General features: G+C 45.6%; 1 protein-coding gene across 1 annotated transcript; it reads left to right on the forward strand.

Moving 5' to 3' along the window:
* Positions 1-11,837: 11,837 nt before the first annotated feature.
* On the forward strand, positions 11,838-17,359 carry LOC123443459 (pre-mRNA-splicing factor SPF27 homolog). The gene is made up of 7 exons (XM_045119833.1): positions 11,838-12,211; positions 14,357-14,532; positions 15,973-16,056; positions 16,398-16,467; positions 16,551-16,684; positions 16,764-16,822; positions 16,941-17,359. Exons 1-6 carry the CDS (start codon positions 11,963-11,965, stop codon positions 16,819-16,821), a joined length of 771 nt encoding a protein of 256 aa, XP_044975768.1. The 5' UTR covers positions 11,838-11,962; the 3' UTR covers position 16,822; positions 16,941-17,359.
* Positions 17,360-20,889: the final 3,530 nt, after the last annotated feature.

The following is a 20,889-nucleotide window of genomic DNA, read 5'->3' on the forward strand; positions in this document are numbered from 1 at the left end:
TTGCCCCTCTCCATCCCTTGCGCGCCCTTGTGCCCTTAGTGGTGGCGCACTAGCCCACCCAGGGGCTGGTTCCCATCCACTTTTGGCCCATGTAGCACTTTGGGGCTAGTGGCCCTTGCCAGTGGACCCCCGGAACCCTTCCGGTGGTCCCGGTATATTACCGATGTCGCCCGAAACACTTCTGGTGACCAATTCCTCACTTCCTATATATGAATCTTTACCTACGGATCATTCCGGAACTCCTCGTGACGTCCGTGATCTCACCAGGGACTCTGAACAACCTTCGGTAACCACGTACACTATTTGCCTATAACCGTAGCGTCATCGAACCTTAAGTGTGTAGATCCTACGGGTTCGGAAAGCATGCAGACATGACCAAGACACCTCTCCGGTCAATAACCAACAGCGGGATCTAGATACCCATGTTGGTTCCCACATGTTCCACGATGATCTCATCGGATGAACCATGATGTCGGGGATTCAATCAATCCCGTATGCAATTCCCTTTGTCTACTGGTATGATACTTGCCCGAGATTCGATCATCGGTATCCCTATACCTTGTTCAATCTCGTTACATGCAAGTCTCTTTACTCGTTCTGTAACATATCATCCCGTGGCTAACTCCTTAGTCACACCGAGCTCAATATGATGATGGATTACCGAGTGGGACTAGAGATACCTCTCCATCACACGGAGTGACAAATCCCAGTCTCGATTCGTACAACCCAACAGACACTTTTGGAGATACCCGTAGTGCACCTTTATAATCACCCTGTTACGTTGTGACGTTTGATACACCCAAAGCACTCCTACGGTATCCGGGAGTTGCACAATCTCATGGCCTAAGGAAACGATACTTGACATTAGAAAAGCTTTAGCAGACGAACAATACGATCTAGTCCTATGCTTAGGATTAGGTATTGTCCATCACATCATTCCCTAATGACGTGATTTCGTTATCAATGACATCCAATGTCCATGACGAGGAAACCATGATCATGTATTGATCAATGAGCTAGCCAACTAGAGGCTCACTAGGGACACATTGTGATCTATATATTCACATATGTATTATGGTTTTCGGTTAATACAATTATAGCATGAATAATAGACAATTATCATGAACTAGGAAATATAATAATAACCACTTTACTGTTGCCTCTAGGGCATATTTCCAGCAAGTTTTCTATGTGGGATGGCACATGTACATTTTTCTGACCGTCTTGAGAACCTTCTAGAAGGTTTTCCTGGTTTTTAAAGGTAGTTATTTTTTCTATGCTTTTTCACTAGGTTTTACTCAATCTTGTTCTATTTTTGAAAAAAAATCAAACTCACATTTAAAAAATCATGATATTTTTAAAATTTATGAACTATTAAAACATGAACATTTATTTTGTTAATCTAAGTATCGCTTACTAGTTGAGAGGCGAAAAAATATATGAAAAAACTGTTTATGGAAGACGTTCGGGTGAGACGGCTTAGCACATGTGTAGCACATCCTGTGAAAACTCGTACTGCAAAGTCACTTTAGGGTTCTTTGAAAACAAATTTGAAGGAACGCCAAGGCTTCGGCGGAACAAATCCCATAAATTTCATACTGCATATGTGAAAACATATTTTTGCTAGAAAATAATTTATCACAACCATGGTGCATACATATGAAATACAAACTTCACGCTACAAATTAAACCTAAAGTCGACGGTCACTCATCGACACCGAGGTAGAACTTGAGATGGTCTTGCAGAGCGTGTTGGTGAGGTCATGCTCCTCCTTGACGACAGCGAGACGGTCGGTGACACCTTCCTATTCGTGTGCCAAAGCTTTCTCCATCACGACGAGCTCTGCATCAGCCTCCCAAGACCTTTAGAAGCGTGGAAAGAGATTGCCATAGAGCTCATGGAAGCCGGCCCAAGGGCTCTGCCCGTAGCTCCGGGAGAGTTGGACGCGGTCACGCACTTGCTTCAAGCGCCATGACTCCGTGGTGGGCCAACTGGAGCAACCGGCCTCCGCGTTGTATTGTGCGAGCTTGCGCGAAGGCGACCCATCATGGTCATGACGGCCGCCACGTTTGCCAACACCAACGACCATCGAGAAGGAGATGCGACGAGATTTGTCATCGAAGTTGGGAAGGACTAGTGATGGGGCATGAGGATTGCGGTGGAGGGAATAGGGTTCACTAACCTTGAAAGACACCACATACATATAGGGCGTGTTTGGTTGCCTGGGTGGCTCTAGCCTGCATCGCATGAGGGATCCTGGGTGAGTGTGGCCTGGTTGAGTTGATGCAGAGATTGGTTGAGATGTGTGTTTGGTGGATTGTGTGATATTAGTGCATGAGAGATGCTATATACAAGAGATGATGTTTGGTAGACTACATTTGAGCTCAAGTCTGTGATAAACTCAACCGACCAGAGGCGAGGCGAGGCGAGGCAATCTCCCTCCCCGATCCAGATCGGGGCGACGGGAGCGGAGGCGCTCGGTGGCGGGGCTAGCGGTCGGAGGGCATGGCGGCGCGGCAACCGGTGGCGAGGCGATCTCCCTCCCCGATCCAGATCGGGGCGACGGGAGCGGAGGCGCTCGGCGGGGCTGGTGTGTATCAAACGTCGCAACGTAACTGGGTGACTATAAAGATGCTCTACAGGTATCTCCGAAGGTGTTAGTTGAGTTAGTATGGATCAAGACTGGGATTTGTCACTCCGTGTGACGGAGAGGTATCTCGGGGCCCACTCGGTAATACAACATCACACATAAGCCTTGCAAGCAATGTAACTTAGTGTAAGTTGCGGGATCTTGTATTACGGAACGAGTAAAGAGACTTGCCGGTAAACGAGGTTGAAATAGGTATACGGATACTGACGATCGAATCTCGGGCAAGTAACATACCGAAGGACAAAGGGAATGACATACGGGATTATACGAATCCTTGGCACTGAGGTTCAAACGATAAGATCTTCGTAGAATATGTAGGATCCAATATGGGCATCCAGGTCCCGCTATTGGATATTGACCGAGGAGTCTCTCGGGTCATGTCTACATAGTTCTCGAACCCGCAGGGTCTGCACACTTAAGGTTCGACGATGTTTTATGCGTATTTGAGTTATATGGTTGGTTACCGAATGTTGTTCGGAGTCCCGGATGGGATCACGGACGTCACGAGGGTTTCCGGAATGGTCCGGAGACGAAGATTGATATATAGGATGACCTCATTTGGTTACCGGAAAGTTTCCGGGCATTACCGGAAAAGTTTCGGGCTCATCGGTAGTGTACCGGGAGTGCCGGGAGGGGTGCCGGGGACCATCGGGAGGGGTGTCACGCCCCAAGGGGTCTCATGGGCTATGGGAAGAGATAAACCAGCCCCTAGTGGGCTGGAATAAGTTCCCACTAAGGCCCATAAGGTTTGAGAAGGAAAAAACACAAGGTGGAAAGAGTTTCCAAGTGGGAAGGTGGAATCCTACTCCAAGTAGGATTGGAGTAGGACTCCTCCACCTCCAATTTCGGCCAAACCTTTGGGTTTTGAGGCTGCCTCCTCCCCTCCCTCCCACCTATATATACGGAGGTTTTAGGGCTGATTTGAGACGACTTTCTCACGGCAGCCCGACCACATACCTCCACGGTTTTTCCTCTAGATCGCGTTTCTGCGGAGCTCGGGCGTTGCCCTGCTGAGACAAGGTCATCACCAACCTCCGGAGCGCCGTCACGCTGCCGGAGAACTCTTCTACCTCTCCGTCTCTCTTGCTGGATCAAGAAGGCCGAGATCATCGTCGAGCTGTACGTGTGCTGAACGCGGAGGTGCCGTCCGTTCGGTACTAGATCGTGGGACTGATCGCGGGATTGTTCGCGGGGCGGATCGAGGGACGTGAGGACGTTCCACTACATCAACCGCGTTCACTAACGCTTCTGCTGCACGATCTACAAGGGTACGTAGATCACTCATCCCCTCTCGTAGATGGACATCACCATGATAGGTCTTCGTGCGCGTAGGAAAATTTTTGTTTCCCATGCGACGTTCCCCAACAGTGGCATCATGAGCTAGGTTCATGCGTAGATGTCTTCTCGAGTAGAACACAAAAGGTTTTGTGGGCGGTGATGTGCGCTTTGCTGCCCTCCTTAGTCTTTTCTTGATTCCGCGGTATTGTTGGATTGAAGCGGCTTCGACCGACATTACTCGTACGCTTACGAGAGACTGGTTTCATCGTTACGAGTAACCCCCTTTGCTCAAAGATGACTGGCAAGTGACGGTTTCTCCAACTTTAGCTGAATCGGATTTGACCGAGGAGGTCCTTGGATGAGGTTAAATAGCAACTCATATATCTCCGTTGTGGTGTTTGCGTAAGTAAGATGCGATCCTACTAGATACCCATGGTCACCACGTAAAACATGCAACAACAAAATTAGAGGACGTCTAACTTGTTTTTGCAGGGTATGCTTGTGATGTGATATGGCCAACGATGTGATGTGATATATTGGATGTATGAGATGATCATGTTGTAATAGATAATATCGACTTGCACGTCGATGGTACGGCAACCGGCAGGAGCCATAGGGTTGTCTTTATAACTAACGTTTGTGCTTGCAGATGCGTTTACTATTTTGCTAGGACGTAGCTTTAGTAGTAATAGCATGAGTAGCACGACAACCCCGATGGCGACACGTTGATGGAGATCATGGTGTGACGCCGGTGACAAGAAGATCGTGCCGGTGCTTTGGTGATGAAGATCAAGAAGCACGTGATGATGGCCATATCATGTCACTTATGAATTGCATGTGATGTTAATCCTTTTATGCACCTTATTTTGCTTAGAACGACGGTAGCATTATGAGGTGATCTCTCACTAAAATTTCAAGACGAAATTGTGTTCTCCCCGACTGTGCACCGTTGCTACAGTTCGTCGTTTCGAGACACCACGTGATGATCGGGTGTGATAGACTCAACGTTCACATACAACGGGTGCAAAACAGTTGCGCACGCGGAACACTCGGGTTAAGCTTGACGAGCCTAGCATGTGCAGACATGGCCTCGGAACACATGAGACCGAAAAGTCGAGCATGAATCGTATAGTTGATATGATTAGCATAGAGATGCTTACCACTGAAACTATTCTCGACTCACGTGATGATCGGACTTGAGATAGTGGATTTGGATCATGTACCACTCAAATGACTAGAGAGATGTACTTTTTGAGTGGGAGTTCTTAAGTAATATGATTAATTGAACTAATTGTCATGAACATAGTCTAATGGTCTTTGCGAATTACGATGTAGCTTGCGCTATAGCTCTACCGTTTTTATATGTTCCTAGAGAAAATTTAGTTGAAAGTTGATAGTAGCAACTTTGCAGACTGAGTCTGTAAAACCGAGGATTGTCCTCGTTGCTGCACAGAAGGCTTATGTCCTTAATGCACCACTCGGTGTGCTGCACCTCGAGCGTCGTCTGTGGATGCTGTGAACATCCGACATACACGTTTCTGATGACTACACGATAGTTCAGTACAAAAATACTTAATGGCTTAGAAGCAAGGCGCCGAAAACGTTGTAAAACGTCACGGAACATAAGTGATGTTCTAAAGAGATGAAATTGTGATTTCATGCTTGTGCCCTTGTTAAGAGGTACGAGACCTCCAACAAGATTCTTTGTCCACAAAGTAAAGGAGAAAAGCTCAATCGTTGAGCATGTGCTCAGATTGTCTGAGTACGACAATCACTTGAATCAAGTGGGAGTTAATCTTCCAGATGAGATAGTGATGGTTCTCCAAAGTCACTGCCACCAAGCTGTGAGAGCTTAGTGATGAACTATAACATATCAAGGATAGATACAATGATCCTTGAGCGATTCGCGATGTTTGACACTGCGAAAGTAGAAATCAAGAAGGAGCGTCAATAGTTGATGGTTTGTAAAACCACTAAGTTTCAAGAAAGGCAAGGGCTGGAAGGGATACTTCGTGAAATGGCAAAACAGTTGCTGCACTAATGAGGAGACCCAAAATTAAACCCAAACCCGAGACTAAGTGCTTCTGTAATGAGGGGAACAGTCACTGAGGCGGAGCAACTCTAGATACTTGGTAGATAAGAAGGCTGGCAAAAGTCGAAAGGAGTGTATTTGATATACATGATGTTGATGTGTACTTTACTAGTACTCCTAGTAGCATGAGGGTATTGGATACCGGTTCGGTTGCTAAGTGATTAGTAACACGAAATGAAAGCTACGGCATAAACGGAGACTAGCTAAAGGCGAGGTGACGATACGTGTTGGAAGTGTTTCCAAGGTTGATATGATCAAACGTCGCACGCTCCCTCTACCATCGGGATTGGTATTAAACCTAAATAATTGTTATTTGGTGCTTGCGTTAAGCATGAACATGATTGGATCGTGTTTATTGCAATACGATTATTCATTTAAAGAGAATAATGGTTACTCTGTTTTCTTGAATAATCACCTTCAATGGTTTATTGAATCTCGATCGTAGTGTTACACATGTTCATGATATTGGTGCCAAAAGATACGAGTTGATGATGATAGTACCACTTACTTGTCGCATTGCCGCTTGAATCATGTTAGTATAAATTGCATGAAGAGGCTCCATGCTGATGGATCTTTGTACTCACCTGATCTCGAATCACTAGTGACATGCAAATCATACCACATGAGCAAGGCCTTGTTTTCATTGAGATGAAATAAGATAGTAACTTGTTGGAAGTGATACATTTTGATGTATGCAGTCCAATGGGTGCTGAGGCACGCAGTGGATATCATTATGTTCTTACTTCACTGACGATTTGAGTAGATACTAGAGTATTTACTTAATGAATCACAAGTCTGAAATATTGAAAAGTTCAATTCTGTTTCGGAGTGAAGTTCGTCGTAACAAGAGGATAAACTGTCTACGATATGATCATAGAAATGAATATCTGAGTTACGAGTTTTGGTACGCAGTTAAGACAATGTGGAAATTGTTTCGCAGTTCATGCCACCTGGAACATCATAGTGTGATGATGTGTCTGAACGTCATAGCCACGCACTATTTGGTATGGTGCATACTATGATGTCTCTTATCGAATTACCACTATCGTTTATGGGTTATGCATTAGAGACAACCGCACTCACTTTAAATAGGGCACCGCGTATTTCCGTTGAGATGACACAGTATAGACTGAGGTTTAGAGAAATCTAAGCTGTCGTTTCTTGAAAGTTTGGGGCTTCGACACTTATGTGAAAAAGTTTCAGTCTGATAAGCTCGAACCCAAAGCGGATAAATGCATCTTCATAGGATATCCAAAACAGTTGGGTACATCTCCTATCTCAGATCCGAAAGCAAAGTGTTTGTTTCTAGAAACGGATCCTTTCTCGAGGAAAGGTTTCTCTCGAAAGAATTGAGTGGGAGGGTAGTAGAACTTGATGAGGTTATTGAACCATCACTTCAACCAGTGTGTAGCAGGGTGCAGGAAGTTGTTCCTGTGGCGCCTACACCAATTGAAGTGGAAGCAGATGATGGTGATCATCAAGCATCGGATCAAGTTACTACAAGCCTCGTAGGTTGACAAGGTCGCATACTACTACAGAGTGGTACGGTAACCCTGTCTTGGAGGTCATGTTGTTGAGCAACAGTGAACCTACGAGTTATGGAGAAAGCGATGGTGGGCCCAGATTCTGACAAATGGCTGGAAGCCATGAAATCCGAGAGAGGATCCATGTATAAAACAAAGTGTAGACTTTGAAAGAACTACTTGATGGTCATAAGACTATTGAGTAAAGATGGATCTTTAAAAGAAGACAGACGATGATGGTGATAAGTCACTATTAAGAAAAGCTCGACTTGTCGCAAAGATGTTTTCGACAAGATCAAACGGTTGACTATGATGAGACTTTCTCACTCGTAGTGATGCTAAAAGTCTGTTAGAATTATGTTAGTTGTTGATGCATTATTTATGAAATATTGCACGTAGGATGTCAAAACATTGTTTTCTCGATGGTTTACTTGAGCAAACATTGTATGTGATACAACCAGAAGGTTTTGTCGATCCTAAAGATACTAGCAAGTATGCAAGCTCCAGTGATCCTTCAAATGGACTGGTGCAAGCATCTCGGAGTTGGAATATATATACTTTGATGAGATGATCAAAGATTTTGGGTTTGTACAAGGTTTATGAGAAACTTGTATTTCCAAAGAAGTGAGTGGGAGCACTGTAGAATTTCTGATAGGTATATGTGGTTGACATATTATGGATCAGAAGTAATGTAGAATTTCTGTAAAGCATACAAGGTTGTTTGAAAGAAGTTTTCAAAGGAGTACCTGGATTACGCTACTTGAACGTTGAGCATCAAAGATCTATGGAGATAGATCGAAAGCGCTTAATAAGAGTTTCAACAAGATGCATGCCTTGACAAGTTTTTGAAAGAGTTCAAAAGAGATCAACAAAGAAGGAGTTCTTGGTTGCGTTGTGAGGTGTGAATTTGAGTAAGACTCAAAACCCGACCACGGCAGAATAAAGAGAATAGACGAAGGTCGTCTTCTATGCCTTAGCCGTAGAATCTAAAGTATGCCATGCTGTGTACCGCACCTGATGTGTGCCTTGACTCAAAGTATCTTGAGAGGTACAGAGAGTGATCCATGATTGAATCACTAGCAGCGGTCAAAATTTATCCTTAGTAACAAATGGACTAAGGAATTTTTCTCGATTATGGAGGTGGTTAAAGAGTTCATCGTAAAGGGTTACGTCGATGCAAGCTTTGACACTAATCCGAATAACTATGAGTAGTGAAACGGATTCGTATAGTAGAGTAGATATTTGGAGTATTTCCGAATAGCACGTAGTAGCAGCATCTATAAGATGACATAAAGATTTGTAAAGAACGCACGGATCTGAAAGTTTTAGAACCGTTGACTAAAACCTCTCTCACGAGCAAGACGTGATCAGACCCCATAACTATATGGGTGTTGGATTCGTTAGAATCACATGGTGATGTGAACTAGATTATTGACTCTAGTGCAAGTGGGAGACTGTTGGAAATATGCCCTAGAGGCAATAATAAATTAGTTCTTATTATATTTCTTAGTTCATGATAATCGTTTATTATCCATGCTATAATTGTATTGATTGGAAACACAATACTTGTGTGGATACATAGACAAAACACTGTCCCTAGTAAGCCTCTAGTTGACTAGCTCGTTGATCAAAGATGGTCAAGGTTTCCTGGCCATAGGCAAGTGTTGTCACTTGATAACGGGATCACATCATTAGGAGAATCATGTGATGGACTAGACCCAAACTAATAGACGTAGCATGTTGATCGTGTCATTTTGTTGCTACTGTTTTCTGCGTGTCAAGTATTTATTCCTATGACCATGAGATCATATAACTCACTGACACCGGAGGAATGCTTTGTGTGTATCAAACGTCGCAACGTAACTGGGTGACTATAAAGATGCTCTACAGGTATCTCCGAAGGTGTTAGTTGAGTTAGTATGGATCAAGACTGGGATTTGTCACTCCGTGTGACGGAGAGGTATCTCGGGGCCCACTCGGTAATACAACATCACACATAAGCCTTGCAAGCAATGTAACTTAGTGTAAGTTGCGGGATCTTGTATTACGGAACGAGTAAAGAGACTTGCCGGTAAACGAGGTTGAAATAGGTATACGGATACTGACGATCGAATCTCGGGCAAGTAACATACCGAAGGACAAAGGGAATGACATACGGGATTATACGAATCCTTGGCACTGAGGTTCAAACGATAAGATCTTCGTAGAATATGTAGGATCCAATATGGGCATCCAGGTCCCGCTATTGGATATTGACCGAGGAGTCTCTCGGGTCATGTCTACATAGTTCTCGAACCCGCAGGGTCTGCACACTTAAGGTTCGACGATGTTTTATGCGTATTTGAGTTATATGGTTGGTTACCGAATGTTGTTCGGAGTCCCGGATGGGATCACGGACGTCACGAGGGTTTCCGGAATGGTCCGGAGACGAAGATTGATATATAGGATGACCTCATTTGGTTACCGGAAAGTTTCCGGGCATTACCGGAAAAGTTTCGGGCTCATCGGTAGTGTACCGGGAGTGCCGGGAGGGGTGCCGGGGACCATCGGGAGGGGTGTCACGCCCCAAGGGGTCTCATGGGCTATGGGAAGAGATAAACCAGCCCCTAGTGGGCTGGAATAAGTTCCCACTAAGGCCCATAAGGTTTGAGAAGGAAAAAACACAAGGTGGAAAGAGTTTCCAAGTGGGAAGGTGGAATCCTACTCCAAGTAGGATTGGAGTAGGACTCCTCCACCTCCAATTTCGGCCAAACCTTTGGGTTTTGAGGCTGCCTCCTCCCCTCCCTCCCACCTATATATACGGAGGTTTTAGGGCTGATTTGAGACGACTTTCTCACGGCAGCCCGACCACATACCTCCACGGTTTTTCCTCTAGATCGCGTTTCTGCGGAGCTCGGGCGGAGCCCTGCTGAGACAAGGTCATCACCAACCTCCGGAGCACCGTCACGCTGCCGGAGAACTCTTCTACCTCTCCGTCTCTCTTGCTGGATCAAGAAGGCCGAGATCATCGTCGAGCTGTACGTGTGCTGAACGCGGAGGTGCCGTCCGTTCGGTACTAGATCGTGGGACTGATCGCGGGATTGTTCGCGGGGCGGATCGAGGGACGTGAGGACGTTCCACTACATCAACCGCGTTCACTAACGCTTCTGCTGCACGATCTACAAGGGTACGTAAATCACTCATCCCCTCTCGTAGATGGACATCACCATGATAGGTCTTCGTGCGCGTAGGAAAATTTTTGTTTCCCATGCGACGTTCCCCAACAATGGCGGCGCGGCAACCGGTGGCGAGGCGATCTCCCTCCCCGATCCAGATCGGGGCGACGGGAGCGGAGGCGCTCGGCGGGGCTGGCGGCCAGAGGGCATGGCGGCGCGGCAACCGGTGGCGAGGCGATCTCCCTCCCCGATCCAGATCGGGGCGACGGGAGCGGAGGCGCTCGGGGGCGGGGCTGGCGGCCGGAGGGCAAGGCGGCGCGGCAACCGGTGGCGAGGCGATCTCCCTCCCCGGTCCAGATCGGGGCGACGGGAGCGGAGGCACTCGGCGGCGGGGCTGGCGGCCGGAGGGCATGGCGGCGCGGGTGGCGAGGCCATCTCCCTCCCCGATCCAGATCGGGGCGACGGGAGCGGAGACGCTCGGCGGCGGGGCTGGCGGCCGGAGACCGACGGGAGGCGGCCGATGGTGGCTCACTGGCCGACGGGGACGACGGCAAGCGGCGGCTGGGGCTCCGGCTGCCAGTGCCCCTGCGTGCCAGAGGGGATGGGAGGAGAAGGGCGTTTTGCACAACTCGTGCATGCATCCAAGGAACAACCGAATCCGACGTAGCTCTCAGCCTGGCTGAGAGGGTACTTTTTGCATCCGTTAGGCCAGGCCGAGATGGTCATACGGTTTACCAAACAAGCTGAAAATTGCATCTCGGATGCCATGCAGGTGCAACGCGGGTAACCAAACACGCCCATAATGTCGGTGGGATGGATATATGGGTCGCGTATAAAAATTTTATGGACTAGATTTCAATTAACGGATCTGATCGGACCTAAAATAAGAAATTGTAAAACGGTCAGAAATTTAAGGGCTGACGAACTCTTACGAGATCTACTAGAGATGTTGTTGTGAAAGAAACTTTTTTTTTTGAACGAGTTGTGAAAGAAGCTTGTTTTTTTAAGGGTAGTGAAAGAAGTTTGTTTTTCTCGGGGTATTGAAAAGCCGTCAAAGAACTGGGCCTTAAACGCCCGCATCTCTCTCGGTTGGAAATATTTAATGACCCACGTAGCCCCAAAACGTAAAGCGGCCCATGCGCCTTGAGCTTCTTCCTCCAGCCCCATTGCTCCCCGACGCGACACCCTAACCTACCCCGCGCCCGCTCTCTCTCTCTCGCCTTGCTCGCTTCCGCGGCTACCTGCTCGCGCGCGGCCGCCGTGATGGCCTTGCCGGCGACTAGGGAGGTGCTTATGCTGGAGGCACCACCGTCCGAGGCTGCGGGTGTGCCTTGGCGCCCGCCTCCGGACGCTGAGACGGTGGACGCGCTGCCCTACATCGACGGGGACTACGGCGACCCGGCGGTGAAGCGCGAGGTTGACCGCCTCGTCGAGGAGGAGATGCGCCGCGCTCACCGCAAGCCCGCCGACTTCCTCCGCGACCTGCCCCCCTATCCCATCATTGGATTTGAGGTGGGTTCCTGCGCCCTCTCTATTGTTGTAGAACGCTGATCTAACGCTTAGCGTTCGTAGGAGACAATTAGGGCCAAGCCGCCAAATATTTATACCTGTATAGTAGTACTACTTAGAAGGGATGCACTGAGGTTTTATTTCCTTTTTTATTTTAGCTTTTGGAGTTTCGACATAGTGTGTTAATGTTTAGGTTGTTTCCGAATTATTTCTGGAAAACAGCTCTTTCGAGGACTACATATTCAATTGGGAGCTGTAGGCTAAGAGGCTGCCTTATGCAATTGGGAGCTGTAGGCTGATACGTTGTCATATGCAACTGGGAGCTGTAGGCTGATACGTTGTCATATGCAATTGGGTGTTTTAAGTAGAACTGGTCTGAAATAATTTCCCCCTGTCGGATGTGTACGTGGGGAATAACATTGCAGAATACCACATTCACTAACCCATAAGAAAGGACTCAACTATGTTTGGTTCACTCTTATATGGTCGGTGTATACTTCTGAAGGAACCCAGGTTACCCATTATACCATGATAAGGATATCTTATGTTCTCAATTTTTCATTCAACTAATTACTCTCTACTATTGCTATAAACCTATATCAGACAATTTAGTTGAAAAGTATTTCACAAATTTGATTTCAAGAGCAAATTACCGCTGGATGTTTCCCCTATCAACAGTGAATAGCTGTTTTGACGGGGTCAACATTGAACCATTGAAGATGAAATATGCACCATTGAAGAACAACGCTATGAATGCTGCCTAGTGTAATGGATTTCTGTAAAACATGAAGTAATTCTGTTGTATTGTTTGATGAAGATTGCTGTTGAATTTTTGGACTCAGTGTAGGCTGTGATGTTGCTTAGCTAGGAAGTTCATTTCTTTCCTATTGTAATGGCTGGAGAAAAGGCTAACCTTGCTTAAAATAATTGTTTTTTACCGAAAAAGGGTTTCCCCCCGCTTTGTATTCCAAAGCAACCAACACCGTACAGTGAACATTGCTGGGGTGAACAGCACATCAAGCCCAAAAAAACAAAAAAGAAACAACTGCCAACAACGGCAGCTCGAGAAGGAGCAGATGACCCGGCACCACTGCGCCTTCCGGAGACAAACAACCACAGCCCGAGGCTCCGATCCGCCGCGTGCCAAGCAGCACCTCCAAGAATGGATGCGACGTCGACGACGCTGCTGCCCGGACGAGTCCTAGGGCTTCCCCCGGCACACGGAAGGAGGTAGGGGATGGCTACCACTGACACCCTCCAGGAAGGAATGGTGGCACCCGCCGGTGTCGCCGCATCGGAGCCGGACGAATATTATTGTTTTTGACTTTTTTCGTTGTTGCATAATTCCACTTATAAGCTGGAAGTAGGCACTTAGGATGTGTTTGGTTTGAGGGACAGGCTAGAGTGGTTGTGGGTATCCCCAACCACCTGGTTAGGGATAGCCCTTTTTTTGTTTGGTTGGGTGGGTGAGGTTAGCCCTTTTTTTTGTTTGGTTTCAAGGATGAAACATGGTTGAGGATAGTCATTGGAGTGTTTGGTTTGAGGGATGAATAAGGGATAGATCAGCAATACATGAGTAAACACACACAAGCACACCTCCACATCATGCACGCAAGCACACCACACATCGAGCACGCCTCAACAGGATGCAGCAGCACACAAGTCCTGTTTCATCGGTGGTAGGAGATATAGCAGCACGGTGGCCGGAAATACAATAGCAGGAGATACAGCACGCATGATGTGCATGCATGAGCAGAAAATACAGCAGCAGAAAGATCGATCCAGCTTCATGCACGAAGTCGCCGCCCCGATCTCAATCGCCAGCCGCGTGCGACCTCAATCGATCCAGATCCAGCTTCTTGAGATCCATCTGCGTCGCCCCGTCCCTGGGATCCGGGGTGCACGCCGCCGCCGCCGCCGCCTCCACGCATGGAGGAGAGAAGAGAGTAACCGGGGAAAGATCTCGGGGGTTGAGCGCGAGCGAAAAAATGGATGTGTTTGTATGTACGTTTCTGTACTTAAATGGTCAGCATTTTTCTTGTATGCATGTAAAGTAAAACTGGAGACTTACTTCTTACTTGTTTTGATTATTTGGATTTGTTGTTTGAATGTAATATGTCATGTTCTCATTTAAGATTTTTGTTTTAGAATCATCCTATGCTTGCAAAAGAGTACGAACGTGTTAGAGCTGGCAAGCCACCTGCTACCATAGAGATGTCCCGCTATGGTTTGGAGCCACCCCCAGCGAACAAGAGGAATGATGTTGTTGCTTGGAAGCAGGCTTTACGGAATGCCCAGAGCCAGCTGCAGCATCAAATTGTACGGTAAGGCTGCTTATTGAATATTTGCATTTGTGGAATCATGTGTTCTGAATTGACATTTCTATACATACACATTGATAGCTCACTAAGGCAGTCTGTTTGTAACTTTTTTTTTAAGTTATGAATATGAATGTTATTATAAAGTTGTATTAAAGCAAAATAGCTTCTGTAGGGATTTTTTTGGGGTCTGTGGTCAGGACATTCATGAAACTTTTCCCATCCAAAATTGCATTAAGTAATAAGCTAAACCTGAGAACAGGGTGTCACCCTGTTGGCTAGGCTAGCAAGGAGCTAGCTAGCCCACCTGAGCTCTGTCTGGAGTGGCTCGTGGTGCTTGGAGATTTCTTCTATAAATATATGCCTCCAAGGACTAGTCCTGGATCGTTTTCCTTCTATAAGCTAAACCCACATGATACTGAACTACCAATGACTGCCATAGTTCAAGCAGGAGATTGCACTTTGCTGCACCAGATCATGACAGGATCACATTGACCAGTGTCTTGCTGTGGCATGTCCTGCTGTCTGTCCTTTTAGTAATTACTACTAATGTTGTTCCATTCACCGTCATAGTCTGTAAGCTTTCAATACCGTGAAGAGGTTTCCAAATATTATGATCAAATAAAATCAAATTCAAAAGGAAACTCTTTAACAAAGAGGTCTGCAGTCTGTTTGAACAACAACAACAACAACAAATCCTTTAGTCCCAAACAAGTTCGGGTAGGCTAGAGGTGAAACCCATAAGATCTCGCGACCAACTCATGGTTCTGGCACATGGATAGCAAGCTTCCACGCACCCCTGTCCATGGCTAGTTCCCTGGTGATACCCCAGCCCTTCAAATCTCTCTTTACGGACTCCTCCCATGTCAGATTCGGTCTACCGCGACCTCTTCTGACATTATCAGCACGCTTTAGCCGTCCGCTATGCACCGGAGCTTCTGGAGGCCTGCGTTGAATATGCCCAAACCATCTCAGACGATGTTGGACAAGCTTCTCATCAACACTCGCTACCCCAACTCTATCTCGTATGTCATCATTCCGGACTCGGTCCTTCCTTGTGTGGCCACACATCCATCTCAACATGCGCATCTTCGCCGCACCTAACTGCTGCACATGTCGCCTTTCTGCAGTCTGTTTGAAATGACAAGTAAATTGTTATTGTTATGCAAGAGCTATTCTCTTATACGTACTATAGTAATCATAGAATGGGAGGTAGCATAGTGCTTGTAGTTGTAGACAATAGTAGCCATATTGTAGACAATGCATTCTCCAATTTTGCTTTTTAGTTATGCGCATAGTATTTGAATTTGTTAGCCTCAATTGTGGTATGCACTTTATTTAGGTGTTTTTGTGTTTCACCATATGCACATGGTTCTTATCATGTATGGCCTGCTATTATTGTCAAACACACTTCTATTGTTTTTTGAAATGAAGTTAGTGTTACAGGATTGAGAATCTGGAGCTTATGCTGAAGCACGGTGTTGAGGTTTGGAAGCTCCAGAACAGAAAAATGGAATCAGTTTTGTCTAGGTAATTTGTTCTGTCCATATGTCCTTGACAGTGCTGTATCACTTGCATCTTGCCCTATTTTCCTTGCATTTCATTTGACACTGTTCGGTTGGACTGTGTCATCAGTGCTATCCTACTCCCTCTGTACCTAAATAATTGTAGTTGGGGAGAATGACGTAAAACCAATGTGTTTCTAGCTGTCTCAAGTGTGTGATGCATCAATGTTCATGTAGCTTAGGCATCCACTGGATTCTGAAGCACTTACATGTATTCATGTGTATGCTTTACTATTGTCCATGTGTGCATGGTCTCTAAAAAGTAGAGATAATGCTGGAAGTATGTGATAACGTGGTACTTTGTAGGACGCAAAAAATGACACTGGAGTACAATGAAAAGATAGAAACTGTCAACCGTGAGAGGAAATTTCATCAGGTAACAAACTGTTCAACTCTCCTCCTAAATCTGAATCAATATGAGCATACTTTACAGGCAACTGATGTTCCTTTTTTGATCAGCAAAACACCGGTGGACAACTCCACGCCTTGACAGTAGAATGGCAGGAACTGTGTCAGAAAAACATAGCTATTCAAGCTGCGTGTGTTGATCTGCAGAATCAAATTGATCAGCTTAAACTGGAAGCTAAAGAACAGTATGATCTCCCTCCCTCCCCTGCCCTCCCTCACTCACTCTCTCCCTCTCTTTATGAGCTGTGCCAAATTTCTTTACAGGGGAATGCCAATGGCTGGTAGCAATGAAACTAACCCACAAGCATCAGTAGGGATTTGAGGTACAACCTGTTATTCTGTTGTTAAAAGTGCAGTATTTTTTAATTTGCCTTACAATTAAGTTCAGTTGTCATTTCGCAGAATGTGTTCATTCTGTTGACAAGTTAGATGTTTCTACAGATGCAGATGTAGGAAGGCAGAAGCTGTGACTCCATGAGATGTCAGCTAGAGGTTCCAGTAGCCACTATGCTTACTTGACCCACACCTGTCTGTTCCGTTGGCAACTGCCATTGTGGAATGTGTGTTATGCAACGTGATGGCATGTGCTGGTGGACACCTGGTAGAGGAACAGCTTAAACGCATGTATTGTTCGGTGACAAGAGAAAGAGAACCAGAATGTCCATCTCTTTTGTTGATCGCAAATGGGTGTCAACTTTTCAGGGTGTAAATTTGTACTGTAACATGGTAGTGTCAGCTGAATATTTTGTCTATTTAGTTCTGCTTGTTTCCGAAAATGTCATGAACCTGCTGCATCTTGTTTCAGATAGCCTATTGACTATGTCGCCTGCAAATGTAATGTGGAGTTTTTCTAAGGCTTATTGATTGCCTTGCTTTGTTGCTGTTGGATTCGTAAGATGGTAACTGCTATACGCATATATATATGGGGATGCTAAAACTTAGTTGACTGAGTTTTACTCAAGTCTCAGTCGACGTTCTGACCATTAGATCATTTGTTGCATTACGATATGTGTACTGTTGTTTGTTTGTGTAAATCAGCCTGTACCGAACTAGCCGAGCTTGAGCTGATCTTTTTGACTTGTTTTTTCACTCTCGCGTGAAGAAAGTTACGCGTCGTGGGCTAGGTAGGCAGAGGTCCTTTTCATTGTGTGTTCGGCCTTAGCCCTTGTTTTTTTTATCTGTTTTAAAATTATTTTTCATTTTCTTGTATAATTTTTAGCAGATTTTTTGTTTGTGCCCCTTTTGTGTCGATAACATGTTCGTTGTATTTTTAAATTCAATTTTTGGTTTCTACACTTGTTTTCTTTTTATTGCTGTTTTTGGTTACTTCTTTTCTAACAGTATGATTATTGTTGTTTTTTGTTATTAATTTTTTATTTAAGCAATACATTTATTTTTTAAATTTAAAAAGATTACATCTGTGTGGTGTTTTATCAGCATGTCTACTACTGTGAACACAACTGCAAGTGCCGCGTTCAACTGTAATTTTATGTCTTCAACGCGACAACAACTATGTTGTATTTTTATCGACGAGGGCACAATTGCATGTGTGTCACTAGGCACACAATTGCAAGTGTGGTCTCGACTACAACTTTGTGTTGTTTTGTCAAGAGGGCTCGTTGCATGCATGCCAGTATCCATGCTATTGCAATTATTGCCCTTGATTGCAATTGCAAGTCTTCAACGCGACTGCAACTTTGTAGTGTTTTGTCGGAGGAGGTTAGTTGCATGGCTTGTATTAGGCATGCAATTGCAAGTGTCGTCTTCGACTGCAACTTTATGTTGTTTTGTCAAGTGGGATCGTTGCATGCATGTCAGTATGCATGCAACTTCAATTATTGCCCCTAATTTCAATTGCATGTTTTCAACGCGACTGCAACTCCGTAGTGTGGTCAGTTGCATGGCTTCCACGAGGCATGCAACTGCAATTTTCACCCCGACTGCAACTCTTTGATGTTTTTGTCGTGGAGGGTAGTTGCATGTTTTCCACTAGACAAGCAATCGCATGGCACCCCGGCTACAAATGTATGTCTTTCATGCGTCTACGTACAACTTTGCAGTGTCTTTTTGCATGGGAGGGTAGTTGCATGTATGCCAGTAGGCACACAACTACATGTCACCCCGGCTGCAAGTGTATGTATTCCATGCGGATACAACTCAGTTGTATTTTTATGATAGGAGGGTCAGTAGTTGCATGTCTATCACTAGGCACACAATTACAATTTGTCACGCCCGGTTGCAACAATGTGGTATTTTTGTTGGGTAAAAGGGGCAATTGCATGTCCTCCATGAGGAACGCTACTACAAGGCTCGCCCACAACCGCAACTCAACACTGCATGTCTTTACCGTAACTGTAACTTAGTGTTCTTTTGTCTGTAGGGGGGGGGGCATTTGCATGTCCGCCATTAGGCACGTAGCTGCAATTATCGTCCACAACATGCAACCGCATGTCTTCAACATGACTCTAACTTAGTAGTGTTTTGTCGAGGAGGGGTAGTTGCATGTCTACTAGAATCCATGCAATTGTAAGTGTCACCCTCAACTGCAATTGCATGTCTATAATGTAATCGCAACTTAGTAGTGTTTCTCGGGGAAAGGGGACAATTGCATGTTTGCCATTAGGCACACAACTACAAGTTTGACCTCGACTGCAACTTACCGGTGTTTTGTCAGTGAAAGGATAGTTGCATGTCCCGCACTAGGCATGCAAGGACAAGTGTCATCCTGGACTATAACGATATGTATTTAATGTGACTATGAGTTAGTGGTGTTTTTGTTGAGGAGAGCTGGGCAATTGCATGTCTATCACTAGGCACGAAACTGCAAGTGTCGCCTCAACTAGAATTGAATGACTTCAACACAAGTGTAACTTGCTATTATTTTGTTGGGAGGAGTGGGGTAGTTGCATGTCTGCTGGTAGACACGCAACTGCAAGTGTCCTCCTGGCTGCAACTAACTCTCTTCAAGGAAAATACAACTTCGATGGTGTTTTGTCTCGGGAGTGGGACAGTTGTATGTTTGTCACTGGATCACAACTGCAAGTACCCCAATCCCCCGCACGCGGACTACAACTGTCGGAGGGGGGGGGGGTCTCCACGGTCACTTCCATGTGTCGTTCCTCATGTGCAAATAATTTAACTTATTGTTTTATTTTTACCCCACGCAAACATTTTTTTAAATACGCAACGATTTTTTCAAATGCAAGTTCAACTTTTTAAAATACAAGACTAATATTTTAATACACATTGTATTTACATTTTTCGCACTCAAAATCCCTACTTGTTTTTTTAATCGCTTCATTTGAAATAAAAATGGGGCTGGGGGAAATCCCTTTCGTTCAAAAAAATGTGTTTTTCTAAAATATATTTTTAATATTTTTTAAAAATACAGCACAAACTTATTTTTGAGTGCATGATGCATATTTTTAAAATACAAAGATGTTTTTGTTCAATGCAGGATAAATGTAAGCATTTTTTTACATTTATTATGGAACAACCAAAAAGTTAACAAGAAGAAAATACAAGAAAATGTGACGTGAAAAGAGATGCATGCCACAAAACCATTCAGCATGATCGTGCCACAAACTTCGCTCCGTCGGTTCGACCCATATGTGGCTGACGCAGCCGGAAAATAAAATGACAGAGAAATCCCAAAACAACAAAACGGCAACGAGGCCACTAAACGAGCTGGTTTACGGGCTGCTGACTCAGTCAGCTGAGTCCTAGCCAGACCCTATATATATGTATAATATATAATACACTATATTAAAGCTACTAAGGAGGGGCTCCTCCCGTGCGTTTGAAGTGTTGCGTGATTGGTTTTACCTGGCTGACACGTGTAACTGATTTTTCTTGTGGTTTACCGCCAAACCGGTTTTCTCTCGATTTGGTTCAGCGTGATTTCCAGTCGCACCGCCTTACGCTAGATATTTCCAGCCGCTGCACGTATCTGCACCTCATTTACGCACCGTCCCTCTCTCTATCTCTCTCGGTCTCTCCTCCCACCCCTCTTCCTCCCTCTTCCCAATGGAGGCGGCGCCCTCCTCGCCTTTCCTCCCAGCTACACATCTTGCTCGCTGGACGCCCCTCCTCCCCCTATTTGAGGTCATCGTTCTCGCCGTCACCTCAAGGACATCGGAGAGCCAACCGATTAGTGTGGAGAAGGAGCTGATGTTGGCGAGCACCTCGATCTGGAGATCGTGTGCGACAACAGCATGTGTCAGGATTCGTCTTTCAGTCGCGTCGCCGCGAGGAGGAGAGCGCTGGAAGCCCGTGTCGGCAAAGTGCATCGCTGGTTCTCTTGATCGCGTGGCGTTACATGGGCCCGTCTCCTTGGTCGTGTTCGTGTGTTGGGATCTTCTCTGTGTTCCTTATGTCGTTAGGTAGGGCC

The sequence above is a fragment of the Hordeum vulgare genome, chromosome 3H (genome assembly GCF_904849725.1).
Source record: "Hordeum vulgare subsp. vulgare chromosome 3H, MorexV3_pseudomolecules_assembly, whole genome shotgun sequence".
Lineage (NCBI taxonomy): Eukaryota > Viridiplantae > Streptophyta > Magnoliopsida > Poales > Poaceae > Hordeum > Hordeum vulgare.

Coding starts and splice junctions, on each gene's coding strand:
- LOC123443459 (XM_045119833.1), top strand. CDS start 11,963: ATGGCCTTGCCGGCGACTAGGGAGGTGCTTATGCTGGAGGCACCACCG. Junction 12,212..14,356: donor ATCCCATCATTGGATTTGAG/GTGGGTTCCTGC, acceptor TTTTTGTTTTAG/AATCATCCTATGCTTGCAAA. Junction 16,685..16,763: donor AAACTGGAAGCTAAAGAACA/GTATGATCTCCC, acceptor ATTTCTTTACAG/GGGAATGCCAATGGCTGGTA.